Raw genomic sequence first — 18,747 nt, forward strand, 5'->3', positions numbered from 1 at the left:
TCGGCCATATTCCTCTTTTTTTTTTGGGCACCGATTATGTATTTAGCCGAAATAATGAAATTGTTTTTTGACAATGACAACGTTTTTGAGAAAGGAGGGGGGGGGCCAAGGACAGTTAATGCTTGCCAACTGCCAATGGGGCCGGGGCTGCCACGTGTCGTGCAGCAGTACGCTCGCGCTTCTTTCTTTTCGTAACAGTCACCGGCTTACCGGGTATTGCCTGTAACGCTCGGTTTTAGTCAAACTTCTTACAGAAATGAGCCGTTCCTTTGTTTCCCCGGGTTTTTTTTTTTTTTCTTTTTTTTTTTGTGTTCGGTCTTGGTCGGGTCGGACGAGAACGTATTTTATGTGACGGGCACGTCGCGCGACATCGATACGTGGGAGTAACCGATCGGTCGAAGGCGAAATGCTGAGTGGGGATTTGTAGCGTACGAACAACGATGATTAAAATCGATCGTGGTAGCGCCGTCACCGTCGCGTGTCGTTGTGGAAAATACTTCTTTTCCGTGTCGAACCGGGGAAAAAAAAATGGATACGCGGTGGATCGAAGCCGGGTCGAGAGATCTTCAGATGTCGGTAAAAGAACACAGGCAACCATACGAATTGGTCAACACATAAAAGCTGTTATTATTTCGAGAAAGGTCAAAAAAAAAATATTTGTGATGCTTAAATACATAATAATTGATCTGATTGGATATAAAATCACACGCGAAAAGTGCCCGAAAAAACTTTTATTTCGGTTGGAAATTGAGATTTGAGAAGAATTCGTGACGAGTATTGTATGATATATGTCTCCCCCCCTCATAAAACCTAGGTATAATTTTTCATCAATTGCCTATTGCGAAATTTATTTTTCTTCTGAAAAATATTTTACGGCGGATAGTTAGTGGAATTGATTATGGCGATCATTGTGTTTCGCGAAAAGTGATATGGAAAACATATTCCTAAAAACGATCGTTTGAATCTTGAAATAATTAGTTACCGAAAGATGTTTTCATTATCAACGACAATTCACGTCTAAATATTTTCGTGGACTTCTAAAACATCAATTTCCACGAAACCAAGTGGAGCGGTTCACCATTTACCCCTTAGGAGCAGTTCAATCGAGCATCATTTCACCCCTCTCGTCGCGTACACGAGCGTGCGTGCTTTCTCTACCGGTCATAAAATAAATTGAATCTTTGATTTGTATGAATATGCCAGGACGTCACAAGTAGTGGCCAAATATTCAAATTCCAGCATGTTCCCTAATTTGGCTCGTAAATTGATACCCCATCGATCTTAATGTACCTTCTTCTTCTTTTTTTTATTATCTATTTTTGGGCGAAGCATAGTACTAACTAGACATTTTTATCTTTGTTTGTACCATATGGTCCTTCGTTCATTTTTTTTATGCACCGTCATCCTCAAATTATCTGCATTTGTACGGCTGAAAGGACATCCGTTGGCTGCCATTGGAGGGGGTATTGTTTATAAAGAAATGGTACATCTTTTTCTTTAGTGTTGAAGTGGCATACGTAGACTTAGATTAATAAAACGAATGGCGCTTGGAAAACTCAAGCAGAGCTTTTATAAGAAAAAAAACAGAGACACCGTGTGGTTGGATCGCCCGGGCATGTGGCCGCCACCGTCGGCCCTTACCGAGGTATGGGAAGGGGCAGTGGCCTTCCCTAAACTCTTAACAAAGGCGGAGGCGGGGGGAGAGAGAGAGAATGCGGCGAGGCCGCGATGTTGGCCTAGCCGCCTCGCGAGTCCCCGCGTAATTGATCCCCATCGTTAGCAAGGATCACGAACCCTCGCCTTGCCCCCCCTGCTTGCGGCGGAGGTAGGGTCGCCATCTTGTCTCCATCGATCTCTCTCTCTCCCTCTCTCTCTCTCTCTCTCCAGTGAGGATCGGTGATGGGTGTTCCTCATGGATGGCTGAGTAGCCGAATCCTTCTCCCGTATTATTTTAACCTGCTTCAATTTTTTTCTAATTTTTATTTATTGATTTCACTCTCTTTTTTTGTCATATTATATTCCAGTAGCTATAATATCCGCGACATACCAAGTCCCACGTCGATTAAGAGCAGCTTTGTCGAGTGATTCATAAAGCGAACACTCGCTCCCACAAACGATCACCATTTTGTGTGGTTACTCAAAAGAAAAATTGAGGACTTAGCCCATGTGAAACAGATCCGACCGCTACAAACTGGTATCAAACTAGACCCCATCGCTTAGGTGTATGGTTCATCTACAAACTAGACTCGTACTTGATCTAACAATGAGGGAGCGTTGCTATGCCGCTTATGAACCCCGAAGTCCCACATTGAATGCATATAAGGCTCTTGAATGATTTATTAGTAAGATATCTTCCAATTGTCAACACCTTATGTGGTTACTTTATTAATGTACATGTAAGCACTTTTTCAAGAGGTTACTCAACTTTGCATCATTCTAAGAGAGCAAAAGACCATATATTGAATATGGGGAATATCAATGAGAGTTACCAGCAGAGGACATCGATTCTTTTTTTTTTTGGTTTTTTTGCGTACAACAATTCTTTTAATTGGAAGAATTTATGACATTTTCAAATCCTCCTACATCGGTTGAGAGAGGCATATTAACTCATTTATAAGTAAACATTTGCCGAAATAGTAATTTACTTTACGTGTTTACTTGAATTACTCCTTTTGAGAGTTTGGCGGAATAAGGACACTACAAGCGCCATAACTTTCGTACAGCGTTCACTTGAATGTGATAACTTTTTTTCCATCCACTCGATTGCCATGATTTCTAAAAATGGGTCACTTGAGTATTATATAACTTTTCAATCGATCCACTTGAGTGCCATGACCTTTTAAAAACATTTACCACAAAATGCTATGACACGTCAGAATTTTAGGCACTTGGGTAAATGTTTTTAAAAAGTTGTGGGACTCAAGTGATCAATTAAAGAATTATATAATATTCAAGTGATAGGAAAAAAAATTTATGACACTCAAGTGATAAAAAAAAGTTTTGGCACTCAAATGAGCGACGTACGAAAATTACGGCATTTGTGGTATCTTTTTCCCGAGTTTGACCCACATGGAACGAATCGAATTGTTACAAAATCGCCGTGCCATCATTATTAGTGATATTCTTGACCGATGGATTTAACTTTATGTGGACATAGTTTGAGGATTAAATTGCATGAAAGAAATATAGAGGACTAAATCACAAAAATAATGAAAAGATCAATAACTAAAACTATACTTACCCCTTTAATTTTAGGAAGATCCATAATTTTTCGGTGTTCCTAATTATGGACGAATTTCTATGATCCATTTGTTTCGCGAAAAAGTAATCACATGATAATAAATGTGGCCGATGCAGAAGCTTGACTAAAGGTTAGAGGGCCGATGTGAAAAAAGTTTTTTTACATTAACTCATATTTAAGGAGGTGAGATTTGCAATTTTGTTTAGAAATCTCGTGAATTGTAGTTGTTTAGCCGGAAGTTCTTCCGTGACGAAATATTTTTCACAAAAAGTCGTTTTTTGACTTTAAATTGAAGGAGACTGGTTCTACATCGACTCCGAACAGGAAATATCACTGGTGATAAAAAAATCAACAACTTGAGTTCGAACGAGACTATACAAATACAAACCGTGCTGGAATTTAATCGACGACTAGGCATAGAAAATACATACTCTACGACGAAACCAAACATAAGTAAACTATGCCAGAATTTAATCGACGACAAAATCTAATCACGAAAAGATTTAATTGATAATGCAACACTCGGGATAAAGATGCACACCAGAATTTAATTGACAACACGGATATAAAAACTACAGCTAAGAAATACACCGGAATTTAATTGACGATGCAAGTTTGGAAAATAAAAGTATAGTGTAGGAAAATAAAGATAGCCAAAAGACAGTAAATTTGTTTGACTTGCGCGGGGAGCTCTATAGTAGATGATCGATGGTATTTATAATGATTGTGCCATAACTACACCCAAGTGGTTTGCGGCGGTTATATCCATGTTCTTCCATCCCCAAGAGTCTTGCGCCCATGTTCTCGCGACGCTATGATCTAGTTCCCGAGCGATTATTCCTTTTATAAACGCATGTCAGTTGCTCCACGATACTCAATCGTTCTGTTCTCCATCGGTTCTGAACATTTAATCGTATCTCGATGTTCTTTATGTATTTAGCTTTCTCCTAACACCTCGATAGCTCGTCAATCCTTACTAATTGATCGTCGTCGACCACGTGTCATCGTAGGTCGACAACCGGTTGGTGACAATCATCAATGTGCGCCAACATCAATACGGATTTAGTCGTCGACAATGGGTCATTGCTTATCAATATTCAATGTTCTAGTCACGTGTCTATTCATGTTGACAACCTGATCACTTATCGGTGCAAACACTAATACAGAATTTTAGAACAGCACATCAAATACCAAGCCTATCTATCAGAGAGTTGGTGATGACCCTTGTTGGTCCCCTCATGACATTCAAGGGGAGAGGGCACCGGACCCTTGACGACTTTCATCTCTTTTCGTTTCTTCGCATCAATAAGTAAAAGTACGTAACAAACAAATGTTTTCATGCTCGATAATAATTTGTACTTCAATTTCAAAGGGTAATTTATGCCTTTTAAAAAACCGGCATCTTTCGTAAAAAATTCATCGTCGCCTCCACCGACGTCGATACCGCCACCATCTCCTCCCATCCTCAAATGGTCAGACCGGAACCCTCAGTAGTCGTAACCCTTAAAGCCCTCGTCGTCCACGTCCAACCCCCCGCGCGACGATCGGGTCGAAGCCCTCGACGGCTGGGACCCTAGATCCCCCGCGGCCGAAGCCCCCGAGCCCTAGGACCCCCGGACTTAGGGTTTCCCGATGGCAACCTCGGCCCAAGTCGCTGTCGTATGTCGACAACTCTCGTGCACACGCTCAACAGCCCAAAAAAAAAAACAAATAAATTTTTCGGGCCCCCGGAAAAAACAGAAAGAGAGCAAAACTTCAAACAAGACGAAACGGACGCTCACCCTGTTCCCCCAAAAAACACAAAAGCCGTGTGAATTGGGAGCAAAACAAGAGAAAAGACGGACACGTGTCGGTTAGGGGCGGGGGGGGAAGGGACGGGGCTGCGTGTGGATATAGCAGCAGTAGAATTGCGATGCTACCAAAACTTTGTGCAATACCCAAGTTGAGTTTTGAGGGGAAAAAGTTGGGAGGAAAAGTGGTGGGGATGGAAATTTCATAAAATTTGAATTTGGATTTGGAGTCCGGCCCCCCCCACCCTGCTGCAGCTGGAGCGCACCCTCGCTTTTCTGCTTTTCACCATTCAAAAAACATGGGCCCCCCTCCCCTCTCCCTAGTCCGTCCCCCATCTCTTTCTCTCTCTTGTCTACTACATCATGACTTAGTATTGTAGCTCTATTCTTAATGTTCTTCGCATGGTGTTCCTGTGTTTTGTTTTTTTTTTTGTTTGCGAGGGGAAAAATGACTTAGTACCACGAAGGATCCCCGAATTATATTCACCGCGACATGAATATCCGGAACTTTCATTTTGTGTTTGCTGGAAACACTGGACGCGCACGAGTACCCCTAGACTTCTTTTTTTCGTGTCATAACAAACCCCGAAGCTTATATGAGTGTGACAAGTACACCCTAGATGGAATTGAAATGGAGGGTATATACGTCACACACGTATAAGTTTGGGTCGGAGTTTTTTCGTGATACCAAAAAATTGTTGGGGATATTTATTTAGGGTTTTTGGAGAAACCCATAAAAAAAAGTTTGGGGGTGTTCACGCCACGGTGGGCCTTGCTTGGAGTTTTTTGCGGTGTTTGCCCGAAGAAGAAATAAAAATAAAAACCCAAAAAATGGGGGTGATTTCTATGAGTATTTGATATTCGAAAGTAGTCTAATTAAATTCTATATAGGAATAGGTTTCGGAAGTCCGCACGCTCCAAAAAAATGTTAAAAATGTGCAAAACGCGTTACGAGTCAAAAGTAAAATGATTCAAATCCACTTGGAACGAGCCAAATACCTTTGGGGGGGTGATTTCTACTTTTGACTCTCTGCGTTTTGTAGGTCTTGCGGCCCCCATGCTTTGCACCATGTAGGCACATTAGCTATATCTAGTTCTTCTCAATATTACAATCCAACTTTTGGTGAAATATCTTTGCTTATGAATGCGCAATATCGAACGCGAATTTGCTTCATAGAGATGGCAATGTGATCGAGTGGACACCTGGAGCGGGGCTTGCATTCCCCACCACCGCTTCACGATAATTGAGGTGGCCCCGTATCCACCTCACGAGTGGCAAGTTTATATGTCCCATCTCTATCCTTATTGTCTCGTTTTTTTCTCGTGTTATATCTACATCATACTAAGTTTGTATCCTAAAAACTTATTTAAGTTTGTGTTGAGCGGTTTAAAAGTAAGGCAAATATGATTGTCATTTAGTAGTGTGATAAGGTGACAGCAAACACCTATTTTACATGAATCATATAACATTGAACTCTAAATTTAATATTTAAAAGAGTTATATGGTGCGGGATAGGTCAAAAGGCAAAGACGATTACATCAGCATAAATCTAGCGTGCCACGTAAGATGATCAGTAATGCCACATCAGCAATTTCCAACAAAATTAGCCAAAAGGATTACATTCCAATCTAGCTCAAGAGTTCAGGATTACATTGACAAAATTAAAAAGTTTAAAACCGAATTAGTACCCGTACATCAATTTTCATAGTGGACTATCGAAAACCGATGATATACAATATTTTATTTGGCCCATAAGTATGCCAAAAACATTATATTGTGCCGATTGAGTTGTAACTGCTTGTTCATTGTCATCCCCAAACATCATCTAGAATGCCTCGATTCATAACATCAACATCCTACAGAAACGAACTTTCCAGACCGGATTGACCTTTAATTTTATTGCTTAGTCAAAATCTTGCGGTTCGGCAGAGACCAGATAGTCTTCTTATCAATCGAGAAACAAAATTGCTGCGTACAACACACAAGTACAAGGAACCAAAATCCAAATGAAGTGGCAACATAATTTCTGTTTCTCGGCGGCGTTAGCAGTTCACAGCCTTTCTAAATGCAACAATTGATGGTTAACGCTTTCGAAGCACAATCGAAGTGGAATCTCCAGTAAAATAATTTTAGCTAAACGATCTCAATGGTACAATTAAAATCAAGTGTCTGGCCAGACTTTCGAAAAAATGAACCACACAAATTACCAAAATCTCGTAAGCCATTACGAATTTACAACACTGATCAAAAGAGGCAGAAACCAATAATGTAGAAAGAAAAACTTCTGGGGGTGGTGAATCAACTCTTCAGGATTGTCTCCAGAGCTTCGAAGAAGAGAGGTGCCATCTCAGGACCTGGCGTTTTTATCGCACACTTGACCCCTGGTACTCCAACGACCAGAGTGAGCTCAATCAAGAACGGGACGCCCCGTGGGATCTTAGCGGAGAAGTAGAACACGTCCTGGTTCGCATGCTTGCGTTTCGCGATGAAGAATAAGTTCGAGGCAGCCATCCGGTCGAGAGTCGTTTCTACATTGCTCACCACAGCGCCAGGTAAATCCTTTGAGACCTCGTTAGAATCGGGAAGGGACCTCCATGTCTGCATGTCAATAACATAGCATTGATATAAGGATGAACAGATTGCAATCGAGACTAGAGATATGATGATTGCTATTAGCAAGTTTGCTTTTTCAAAAAATAGTCACCAGAAACACAAGATTTTCAGCGTGTCTTGAATGTAAAGTTTCCACAGAAGTTTCAGTACTGATGTTCATCATGCCTCATCAATTTTCTTGCTATTTTCGTAAGGACACTAAATAAAGTAACATAGAAATATATGCACCATATCAAGAAGAGTACATACGCATTCAGGCAAGCAAGGCATATAGATAACTGCAAATGTGCATATGCTCATACTAATCTATTAAAAAAAGGGATAAATGCATTGAAAGTCCAAAAACTTGTTACGAAAGTGCAATTGAATCCTAAAACTTTCAAAAAATGCATTTAAGTTGTAAGACTTGTCATAAAAGTGCAATTAAGTCCTAAAACTTTCAAAAAGTGCAATCAAGTCCTAAAACTTGTCGAATTGGTCCATTCAAGTCCTTCTGTTGATTGCACTTTTTGAAAGTTTTAGGACTCGATTGCTATCTCTGCGGAAGGCACCACCTATAGTTGTAGTAAATGGCCATATACCAAATTGCTCTGCTTTAGCATGCGATAACATGAAAACCCCAGAAAAGGAAAAAAATATCATGTACACCGGAATCATGCGAGTCCAATGCATACGTGCCATCAGATTTGGTCAGCCCCACGTAGGACCCACGCAATCTGACGGCTCATATACATTAGGTTCATGAGTTGGGCCCATGCAAGTATTGCTCCCATGATAGAGTAACTGTTCATAACCAGTATATTCAACTCATGAAATTGGTAAACAAAAACAGGTCTTCAACAGCTCGGTTAGCTTTTCTGCACAATATGAATTACTGAACCCGGCTTGAATTTCAACAGAAAAGTCAGGTCTGAAAGCAAATGTATAATTTCATTTCTTCCCTTCTTGGCAAAATTGATGGGTGAGAGGGACCACAAGAGCCAAACACAACCCTCACAACTGATAAAAAGAGGGTTCTGCCTTTTGGGCCTTGAAGCTGAGGATTCAATAATCTCTTTGCACTTGAACAAAAAATGATATGGAAAAAGAATTTACCTCAAGGAAACTTGCACGCTCCATTTTCCCATCCTCAGTAAAGAATGCTAGCAATGAAATTTTATCATTAAAGTACCACACTGGCTGTTGGTTATTTTTCACAGCCACCTGCAAAAGCGAGTTTGGAGGACCAGTGGACAAGTTCTGAAATAAAACCATAGGCAGGAGAGTCCCTGCCGATGTTCCCGGTTGCAATTGTGGAACCTGCAAGGGGGGTACATTGTTTTGTAATACAAGATGCTCATAAATTGATCCAACAATAACTAACTGCTCAGTACCTGCAAGGGTCCAGCAGCTGCAAGACCAAATGAGTTCTTGTTGAACTGAATCATGAATCCATCCAGAGCAACTGGTGAGTTGTTCTCAAAAAACAAACTATAAAATATTTGACCATCTCGCCGTATCAGCTGGGCACTAATTTGCAGACCTTGACCAGTTGAAGCTGGCAACAATACTGGGAGAGGAGGCCTGAAATACACAATGGAAAGATCCATTCAGTTATCTTTGGAGAACATGCCAGTTCTCGGCATGAAGATGCCAAGTCACAAATAGAACAGAAGGCGAAAAAAACCAATATATCTAAATTATTCCAATCACCAAGCTTCGGAGAAAATGATTGTCATTTACTGATGTTTTAAGTACTCGAGAATTGAAAAGTCAAAATAGCATTACACAGTTCAAAAGAACAGCAAGTATAAATAATAATGCACACATTTGCATGTTTCCGTGTTCCAATTTTTTGTGCCATCCTGTTGGTAAACATAAAGAGGTGCATTTTCAAGGGCTCACCCTGCAGGTTCAGAAGGCTGGTCAGCCGGGACAATGGCATTGTTATCCAGGCCTATCAAGTCACCAAGTAAATCCGGTACTGGAGCTGGGGCTGGTGCAGGATCAGCTTCCCTTGTAGCAGCTGGAACACTGCTTGAACTGGCTTGTGGTGACATAACCCCATCACCTACATGCGCAGATGATTCAGCTGATTCACTTCCATCAGGATAGTCATCATCCTCCGTTTTCTGGACCGTTGTCTTGACACGGGTCACAAAAGCATCTGGAGGCTTGTGATACACAGAGGACAATGTTGCAATGTTTGCGAGAAGTTCATCAAGAAGAGAAGAATCGAGTTGGTTGGAATCATCAGTGATCACTGGTTTCTCAGCTAACACGACATCTTTAGCTGCCTGAGGATATCAATTCAGCATATAAATGTGAAAAGTTTTGACGGTATATTAAGAAAGGCAATAGTGCGCATATCCCAGGCACAAATGGGTGATATGTATCGAACAAACAGAAAGAGAAAAGTGATATTTCTTTGGTGCCGGAAAAGAAAGGGAGGAGCCATTTAACTTGGAGACACCATCCTTCTTAAAACCATCAACAACCCAATTGGAAAATATATGTATACCTATGTGTGGGATATAAATGCTAGAAGGAGTAAAATGTACAACAAAAGCACACCTCAGGGTCAGTTGATAAAAGTCGCCAGTAAATGTATGCACGGTCACGTAGATCGGGATTATCTGTCTCTATAGTGGCATTATTCAGAACAACCTGTAAAGCACAACAAGACATACCTTAGAAATGTGAATTTGCCGCTAGATGAACTGCACAGCCTATACAGAACTTCTCCAAAGTAACAGAAAGATTAATAGGTATCACCATTATCAATTGCAAAGAAACAACTCAACCAGCATGAACGAATATCTCTTTTTTGCATTTTGAGTTGCAATGCAGGGAATATGCCAAACCTCCTACATGCTAAATAAGGAACTTCGGCACGACAATGCGGACATGGATAATTCAGTCATACAATCGTTGGACCCGCCAACTTTACCTCAAAGCATACTTTGCCATATGAAGGCATAAATTAAATAATTAAATGCTTTGAAAATTCTTCTCACACATAGATTTGGCATAGAATTGTGACAGCTGATTATGAATGGAGAGGTAAATGACAAGATTGGAGAGATTCAAACAAGGAAGTTTCCCAACAAGCAAATTGTTTGTCGCACAAACTTCAAAAATGGGATAGGCCCCGTGCCTAACATGGCATCAGAGCATATGTGAGTTCAGACTTTAACACTCAGTTATATTTATTTTGTCTATCACTCTTTTTGTTCCTTGGTTATAGCATCAATGCAACTATGTGAATGTCCACAACTTGTATTTCACGTACAAGGTTCAGCTTACAAGAGAGGGGGAGTGCTAAGAAAAGGTTACCAAACAGCAATGACGAGCTCAAAATGCATAAGCAACAACCACAGGCAGCATCTCAAATAATCTATGAAAAATTTGACAAACAAAAGAAATGAACCGACAATAAGCGGACATATCAATAAATATAAATATGAAGGCGGTCAAACCTGGATCATTTGCTGCGGGCCTTCAGTTGGCTTCTTCAAAAATAATTTGACAGTTGCTGTCAATAATTGCAACTGGACTTGTGGAGGCTCTTCAGGGAAACTCTCTAAAAAGCTCTCTAGCAGCTCATCAGCATTGTCAATTCTTTCTGCATATTCACCAATAATCCAAATCATTGATGCCTGCAAAGTGGAAAAAGGAGAGATCTCAAGGTGGTTAAAATTTTGAGCAGAATGAATCAAACAAGCTTAATGTGCAATGTCCATATAATATGGTCAGTACACTAAAAGAGTAATGACACGTTAAAGATTACCTTGGCCTCTGGCTCATCGAGAGTGTCTAAGCTCTCACATAGGGTAGCAATAATGGACTCATAGCTGTAGGACATACAAAAGTTGAAAACAGAATTAAGAGATGAATGGAACTGCTTTCCAGTTCACGTACTCCAATAATTACAGATATTGAGACTAACGTGTTAGGATATCTTCTGAATATGTCTTTAATAACTATAATAGCTTCTTGAACCACATAATTGACTTTAATCTTAATCAGCTCCAGCAAAACACTGATGCATCGCTCTGCTGCTCTCTCCAACTTGATCGCACAGCGACCAATAGCACGGACTGCCTTTCTAACAAAATCCACATCTACTTCGGTAGCATACTCCTTGAACTCCAGCAGAACCTGCAGCATTTAGTCAATAAGAGAAGATAAAATTAACCATTATGAGTAAACAAGCAAAATCAACAGGTTACATGCTCGTCAGTTTCCATGCCTGGTCAATATTTCTGTCCGAAGCAAGCTTTATCATGATTTCTAACTTCTCCATCTTCACATAAATTGGGTCATTGTACTTGCAGAAAAACACCTGGCAATGATGAGAGATGAATAAGCATGCCTTTCTCACCCACAATGCACCCGCTCACGGTCACTTTGAGTTGGCAAGACTAAATGAACCAACCTTAATTTCATGGGCAAGAATAGTAGGCCGCCTTTGGACAATAAGGTTGATATTTCTTAATGCAACATACTGTATCTCTGGTTCTGCAGAGAGTAACGTAACAAGAGGAGGAGCCATCTTTTTGCACAGATTCCGAACCACGTCCGTACTCGTAATCAGTTCCATTTGTTGGAGGATCATCTAAAAGAATAGTAAGGCAAAAGGTTATTAGAAACTAAAGAATATAGCTTAGGTACTGCGCAAGGAATGACACAGTGACAACAACGATAACTCGTATGGATACCTTAACAGCTGAAAGTACAACAGCACAATTTGCATGCTGTAGTCTTGGAGTGACTCTCTCCACTATATTCTCAGCATCCCGAGCATCAGCAGCTTTGTACTTGGAGAGGGCATCTAATATGAAAACTTGACCCCATCTAAACAAGTGGGTAGTCAACGTAAGAAAACACATATAAAAGTTGTGAATGTGTAGCATGTGAATATATTGTCTAGCAACTCTGAACGCGGTCATATGATTAAATATGATCAGGTGCACCTGTCACAGGTCCATTACATATTTAGGCAAAAATCCGCTTTTGGTTGCTATAGTTTTCCAAAGGTTTCTACTGTCCTCTACTGCTAAGTGCGAATCCTGTCACTACGCTTTTTAAAGCTTCCAAATTAACAGTGTTGCTATAGCACCCATCGCTGATGCAAACTTGAAAGCAGAACTTGTACAAACCAACATCCGAAAGAACAGCTGACTTAACCATGCTTACAATTTGCAGTTCCATCCATCATGTTAACAGAACTTGTCATGGAGACATCACATTGATCCACTGGGAATTATCAATTGCAAGGACAAGGACCATATAAAAACATGCTGTATCCTTTCTCTTTCTCTCTCTCTCTCTTTTAGTTATGACGAGAAGTTAGCCATCTTAGGTAGATAAACCTTGTGTAAACCTTCTGGACGAAGTAACACACAAACCAAAGACCGGATGAGAGGCTTAAACATGGCATTGCATGCATTTGGTGGCGTGGAGAGTCGATTTTGTGCCATCGGCCTACTTTACACACAAAAGTCCAAACGTCTGCTTGCACCTAAAATTCAATTCATTCTGTTTTTTTGAAAAATGCAAAACTGACATTATATAATTTCAAAGTCAACTCTAACTTTCAAAACTAAAAGAACACTAAAATCACATGGAAAAATAAACCCCATGGTGTAAGCTAGAATTAACATATCAAAATTACTGCCAAAGCAACCAAAAGCAACAGATGGTTACTCATAGATATTGACACTCACAAGAAGGCATGCATTCACATGATTACATACTGTTCCAAGCCAACTTCTTGCAAATCCATTGAAAACTAGTTGCTTGACAGTCATGCTATAAATTTCCACTCATTCCAGTTCTACGAACATCATTACATGCCCATGAAACAAAGGCAACACAAGATTGTCCACATAATACTCTCACACTCACATAATCGGTCATGTGAACCGAGTTGATAAGACATTCAAGCACAAAACATGGATGTCGACTTTTGATCCCTGCATCTTTCACGGTAGAACGTACTATTTCTCATAAAAATGATGAATTAACATGTTTCATAGAGCATTTTGCTAATGCTAGTGGCAAACCATTGATAACCCGTAAGATGACAAAACCAACAGATAGTACAATCAATTAATACCCTTATTCAATAATCAAAGTATTGTCTAGAGGTTGTACTTGTATTCACATTGGAAAAGGGAAAGGATGGCACTTTGGAGAAGTCAAACAACTTGCAGCAGATATCTGCATCCGCTCACCTTTTAAGGGGCAGAGGCACAAAGTAGCATGAGACTCAATGCTTGTGTATCCGTCCAGTATACACTCGTCTTAATTTTATATCTATTACTATTACAATGAACATCCATAGCCAATTTTCCTCCATGAATTGACTCCCAACAAACATAATATTCGAAGTTAAGACAAAGTCACAATCTAAGCCATTGGATTATGCAGTGATCGACATTAATTTCCTAATACTAAGTGCAGTTCCAACACAGTACACCACTTCACTGGTGGAAAAGCCAGCAGGAACAAACAAAAAAGAAAAAAAAAAGATGCCCCAGCATATAAATGATATGCAGCATTTGCTTTTCACTATGAAGTATGAACATGGTAGAAAAAAACAAGTAGATCTCCATACTTAAAGTACAAGCTTTCTTTCTACGGAAGATGCGAAAAAAGCGAGAGATGACATATAAAGAGTTATTAAATGCAAACTTACTCGGTGCATTCATTTAGAGCCGTAAGAAGCTTCGAGAGTGTGTGACTAGTGATCTCAAAAATGGGTCTACTACTATTCTCTTGAATCTCAGCCAAAGCAGCAACGGCATTTGCCACAACCATTGGATTGTTGTCAGAGATCAAATCCTTTAGAGATTCTAGAAAACCACGGTCTTCCACTAATTCAGCGTTGATGTCATAGAGTTTGGCAACACATATTGCTGCTGTTTTACGAACATATGGATCATCATCCTGATAAACAAACCAAAGATAAGCACACGATCAGCAAGTCAGGCAGGAACAATGAGGTGGCAAACCAACCAATTGAAATGTCAGTATAAATTCATAGTGAGAGGTGGCAGATGGCTCAGAAAAAAACCCACATATCCAACTTAGACATGCATTCTAGATTTCAATAGCCAAGATATTAAAAAAAAGAACAGTTGAAGTGAAGGCTTCAATTAACCTTAAGACATCGCTGAAGGGGATCACAGAGGTACTCTGTAATTTTATCAACACGAATGCATCCCATAGTCCGTACAGCCAAAGCACGAATCAACGGATTCGGATCCTGTGAATCCTGCACAATTCGGTAGCCAAACTGCTTCAGAAAACAACATAATTTGTCTAATCTGCAAGAATAACTTTATTATGTGCATGTGACCACCGGCACTTATTGTAGGATAGATTAGAAGACAATTGGAAAACCATTTTCTGGGATATTGAACAAAACTAATAAAGTGGTCATGCCAGAAGATACAGTACATTAACCATAATGCCTACCTTCACGAATGTATTTACTGCAAGTATTGCCAAGTCAGGCTGACTTTTCGCATAATTGATCAGATACAGATACACGAGCTTTTTCAACTCCAAGTTTTCTGTTTGCATGCAATTTACAACATCAGTGAATAGTGAAGAAACGTCCTTTCCCACTGTCATTGCAGCAATTACTTTCTTCACAGCATCTTTTCTCTTATCCTGCATAATATAGCAAGGAATCACCAACATCAATATAAAGTAAAAGCAGTATTTAACCAATAGATAATCGGAAGGATTAACATGCTGAAATGAATTTCAAAATGTAACCAAGCTTTTCCTGGAATTCTCTGAAACTGCACCACCCGACCAAGTTATAATTAGAAATCAAGCTACAACCTATATAACAGCTCTAGCACACTAACCAAGGGAAGTTAGTATGTTCGCATCAACTACATGAATACATACAAACAAATGATTTTGCTTTCTGGGGTATCGATAGTTCCATCCAGTCTCGACATGGTCAAAGATCTAACGGCATAAAAGCTATTGACATAACTGGTTGCGCCAAATGGTTCGAAGTTCTCGGCACGCCACATTATCATAAAACAACCGTCTGAGCCACGAGAAGCTAAACAATAGCCAGAAACCAAAAACTAAAGATACAATCGCGTCGACACGGAGAAATGCCGCAATCCCCCGATCCTCTCACGTACGATCCATCAATTCATACGAGTCGTCCCTTACAGAGCCAAAAGAATCAAGATCTATCCAAAGGGCAAATCTAACTATCTATACAGAGCTCCGCACCGCTCCAATCAACTACAAACAATGCGACGGTCGAAATCGGATTGCAGCAGAGCTCATATGGACCTTAATCCAATCTCACGTTCCCCGCGATTTCTCCCCCCACCCCACCCCACCCGGCCCCAGATCAAACAGAACCACAAGACACCCCCCCCGACACCGGAAAACAACAGAAAACCCTCAACCGCACCGGCCGGGGACAACCTCGAGCCCCGAATCGTATCAACAATTCGACGGGAACCGAGGGAGCAATCAGAGCGCAAACCGACAGATCTAACCGATAATCCTCAATCGAAACCAGCAGGACAAGGCACGGAAACGAATCGGCGAAGATCCGGATATCAAAACGGGCGGACAAAGGACGAGATTTGGGGGGAGGGGGACGGGGACCTTGTACTGGGAATTGAGCTCCTCCTTGAGCTCGGGGATTTCGCCCTTCTTCGTGGTGGAGAAGTACTTGGAGTCGTGCCCGCTCATCTCCTCTCCCTCCCTCCCTCTCTCTCTCTCTCTGGTGCGCCCCGCCGACCTCAAGAAGAAGAAGAAGCAGTGAAAGAAGAAGAAGAAGAAGAAGAAGAAGCAGAAGCAGAGGAGAATGGCAGAATTTTCCTCCGCCTTCAACGATGTAAAAACTAATACGAAGACCCTGAGAAAAAACAATTGCCGAAATCCGAACCGGGTTCCTGGCCGGCTCGCGCCTATTCTGTCCGGTTTGATTGGACCGAGCCGGCGGACGTTGATTTGGGCCTGAGCTTGGGCTCGAGAGGCCATGGGCCCGGTCCACATTCACAACGTCCTGGAAGAAGCAATCCGACCCGCGGACGTAATACGATTTGGGGAAAAATATTTTTCTAAAAATAATCGCTTGAAACGATTAGTCCATAAAAAAGTGTTTTCTTTCGTTACCGACAACAGTTTATGTCTGAAAATTTTGTGAACGGCGATAATATTTTTTGTTCATTTATTTCTGTAAGAGGTACAAGTTGATCGTTTTTAGGAAAAAAAAATTTTCAGATCGTTTATTTTCCGCGAAATAAATGGAACATAGGATTTTTCGTGTAATGATTTCCCTACACAAACTAAGGCTCTGTTTTTCAATTAATCTCCATTTTTGTGTTATATGTAGATTGTGGACACGTTTGAATGACCTTATATTAGTGATTAATCAAAGGATCAACTATTTCTCTACTTCAAAATCATGAGAAAATCAAAGCCCACGAACCTTTTTCTAGGAAATAGCAGTTATTTTTGCTTGATGTATAGTGGAATGCCGTATTGCTTTTCTCGTGAATATTGGTCACTCCAACCGAACCACGTAAATTTAGTGCTCAATCTATTTTCTTGTTGTGTTCATTGTATTGTTTGATCATTTATTTTCAACAACAGTTTCCAATCTACTATCTACGCGTTAGCGTACATACTCCATTTACTTTTGATTTGAAGCCGTATTTAACAATTCAATCAAGAATCGATCATCCTCGATTGGGCTATAATAACTAATTAAAATCTTTCAGTTTATACCAACAAAATCTTTGGAAAATTTCGCGTGACTGAGATATGAAAATTTGTGGATAAAAGGTCAGATTGAATTATTGAAATAAAAAATGCAAAATAACATAAAAAAAAAAGCTTTGAACAAATATCCATAAAAGTATATTAATCAAGTATGGGAGATTGGTCATTTCTCTCATGCACGTTTTTATCCATCAGATTTGAACAGAGCAAACGTACGGGCTCGGCCCAAGCCCAAGCCCAAGCTTAATGATCCATCAATTTCATGTTTTGTGCAAAGAAAAGATTAGATAAAGAGGCAAAAGCTCATCGCAAATTTGATTGAAAAAACCTTAACCCCAAAAGTGATAAATTAATATATGATAAATGGTAACAATGAGGAGAGAGATTATTGCAAGAAGAATTTTTTTTTATCAAAAGATAAATAAATAGATTATTTTTATGGAGCGTAGTATGGTAGACAATTATAGGCCATTACTATGGTAGTGACTTTATGTAATGAGTTATTACAGATTAAGGAAACAATTAATTCGGAATAAACTTAAATCATGGGTTGTTGACACTAAAGATTGCCCAAGCCTTCAGCTTTCTGCTATTTCATGGAATCTTATGGAGACCGGAGTAGGTTGACTGTCAAGTTGACTTGGACCGGAAAATTTGCAAAATTCAGTTTGGTCGGCAACTATAAGTAACCAACAAAGGCGATGAGAAGTTGTAGACAGGCAATATAAGGGAAAATTACCAGTTGTTGAGCCATGAGTATTGGTAAATGAAACTTGGGATTATAATACGAGAAAATGATTGCCAATCAATTAACGAACACCAGTTCTCTAATTTTATCTTTCTGTCATCTTTACATTTCAATGCTCTTTTTACACGGCTGACCACGATTACATCCAGTTTTTGTACATTTATTTTTCTTGTTAATCCATGTTTCCCATTTAAGAATCAACAAAGGACCCTCAACATTCTTCATCAATTTTAATACCAACGCACATTTTAAAATGTGTTTTGTTGAAACTTTTCGGCGAAATTGAGTCCGTGAGTTCTGTAATATGAATAACAACAAAAGCTCTATTTATTTTGCGGAAAATGAATAATTTGAAAAATATTTTCCAAAAAATGATCACTTGTAACCTTTGAAATAATTAGCCTATGAAAAATGTTTTTATTATCGACGACGATTTATATTTAAACATTTTAATGGACGATGAAAATATTTTTTGATCATTCATTTTTGTAAGTGATTTAAGCGATCATCATTTGGAAAATATTTTCCAAATTATGTGTTTTCTGCGAAACAAACTCACTCAAACTTGAGTTTGGAAAAGGATAAAAACTTTTGA

General features: G+C 39.8%; 1 protein-coding gene across 1 annotated transcript; it reads right to left on the reverse strand.

The window, feature by feature from the left end:
- Positions 1–7,135: 7,135 nt before the first annotated feature.
- Positions 7,136–16,451, reverse strand: LOC115675469 (beta-adaptin-like protein C). The gene is made up of 15 exons (XM_030598144.2): positions 16,283–16,451; positions 15,110–15,307; positions 14,793–14,906; positions 14,328–14,578; positions 12,346–12,481; positions 12,063–12,242; positions 11,877–11,969; positions 11,574–11,785; positions 11,415–11,478; positions 11,104–11,283; positions 10,199–10,291; positions 9,530–9,921; positions 9,019–9,208; positions 8,741–8,944; positions 7,136–7,630 (listed from the first exon to the last, which is right to left on the reverse strand). The coding sequence occupies exons 1-15, from the start codon at positions 16,367–16,369 to the stop codon at positions 7,331–7,333; spliced, it is 2,694 nt and encodes an 897-aa protein (XP_030454004.1). The 5' UTR covers positions 16,370–16,451; the 3' UTR covers positions 7,136–7,330.
- Positions 16,452–18,747: the final 2,296 nt, after the last annotated feature.

The sequence above is a fragment of the Syzygium oleosum genome, unplaced genomic scaffold (assembly GCF_021117445.2).
Source record: "Syzygium oleosum isolate NSW1041296 unplaced genomic scaffold, Sole_v2.1 Sole_v2.15, whole genome shotgun sequence".
NCBI lineage: Eukaryota > Viridiplantae > Streptophyta > Magnoliopsida > Myrtales > Myrtaceae > Syzygium > Syzygium oleosum.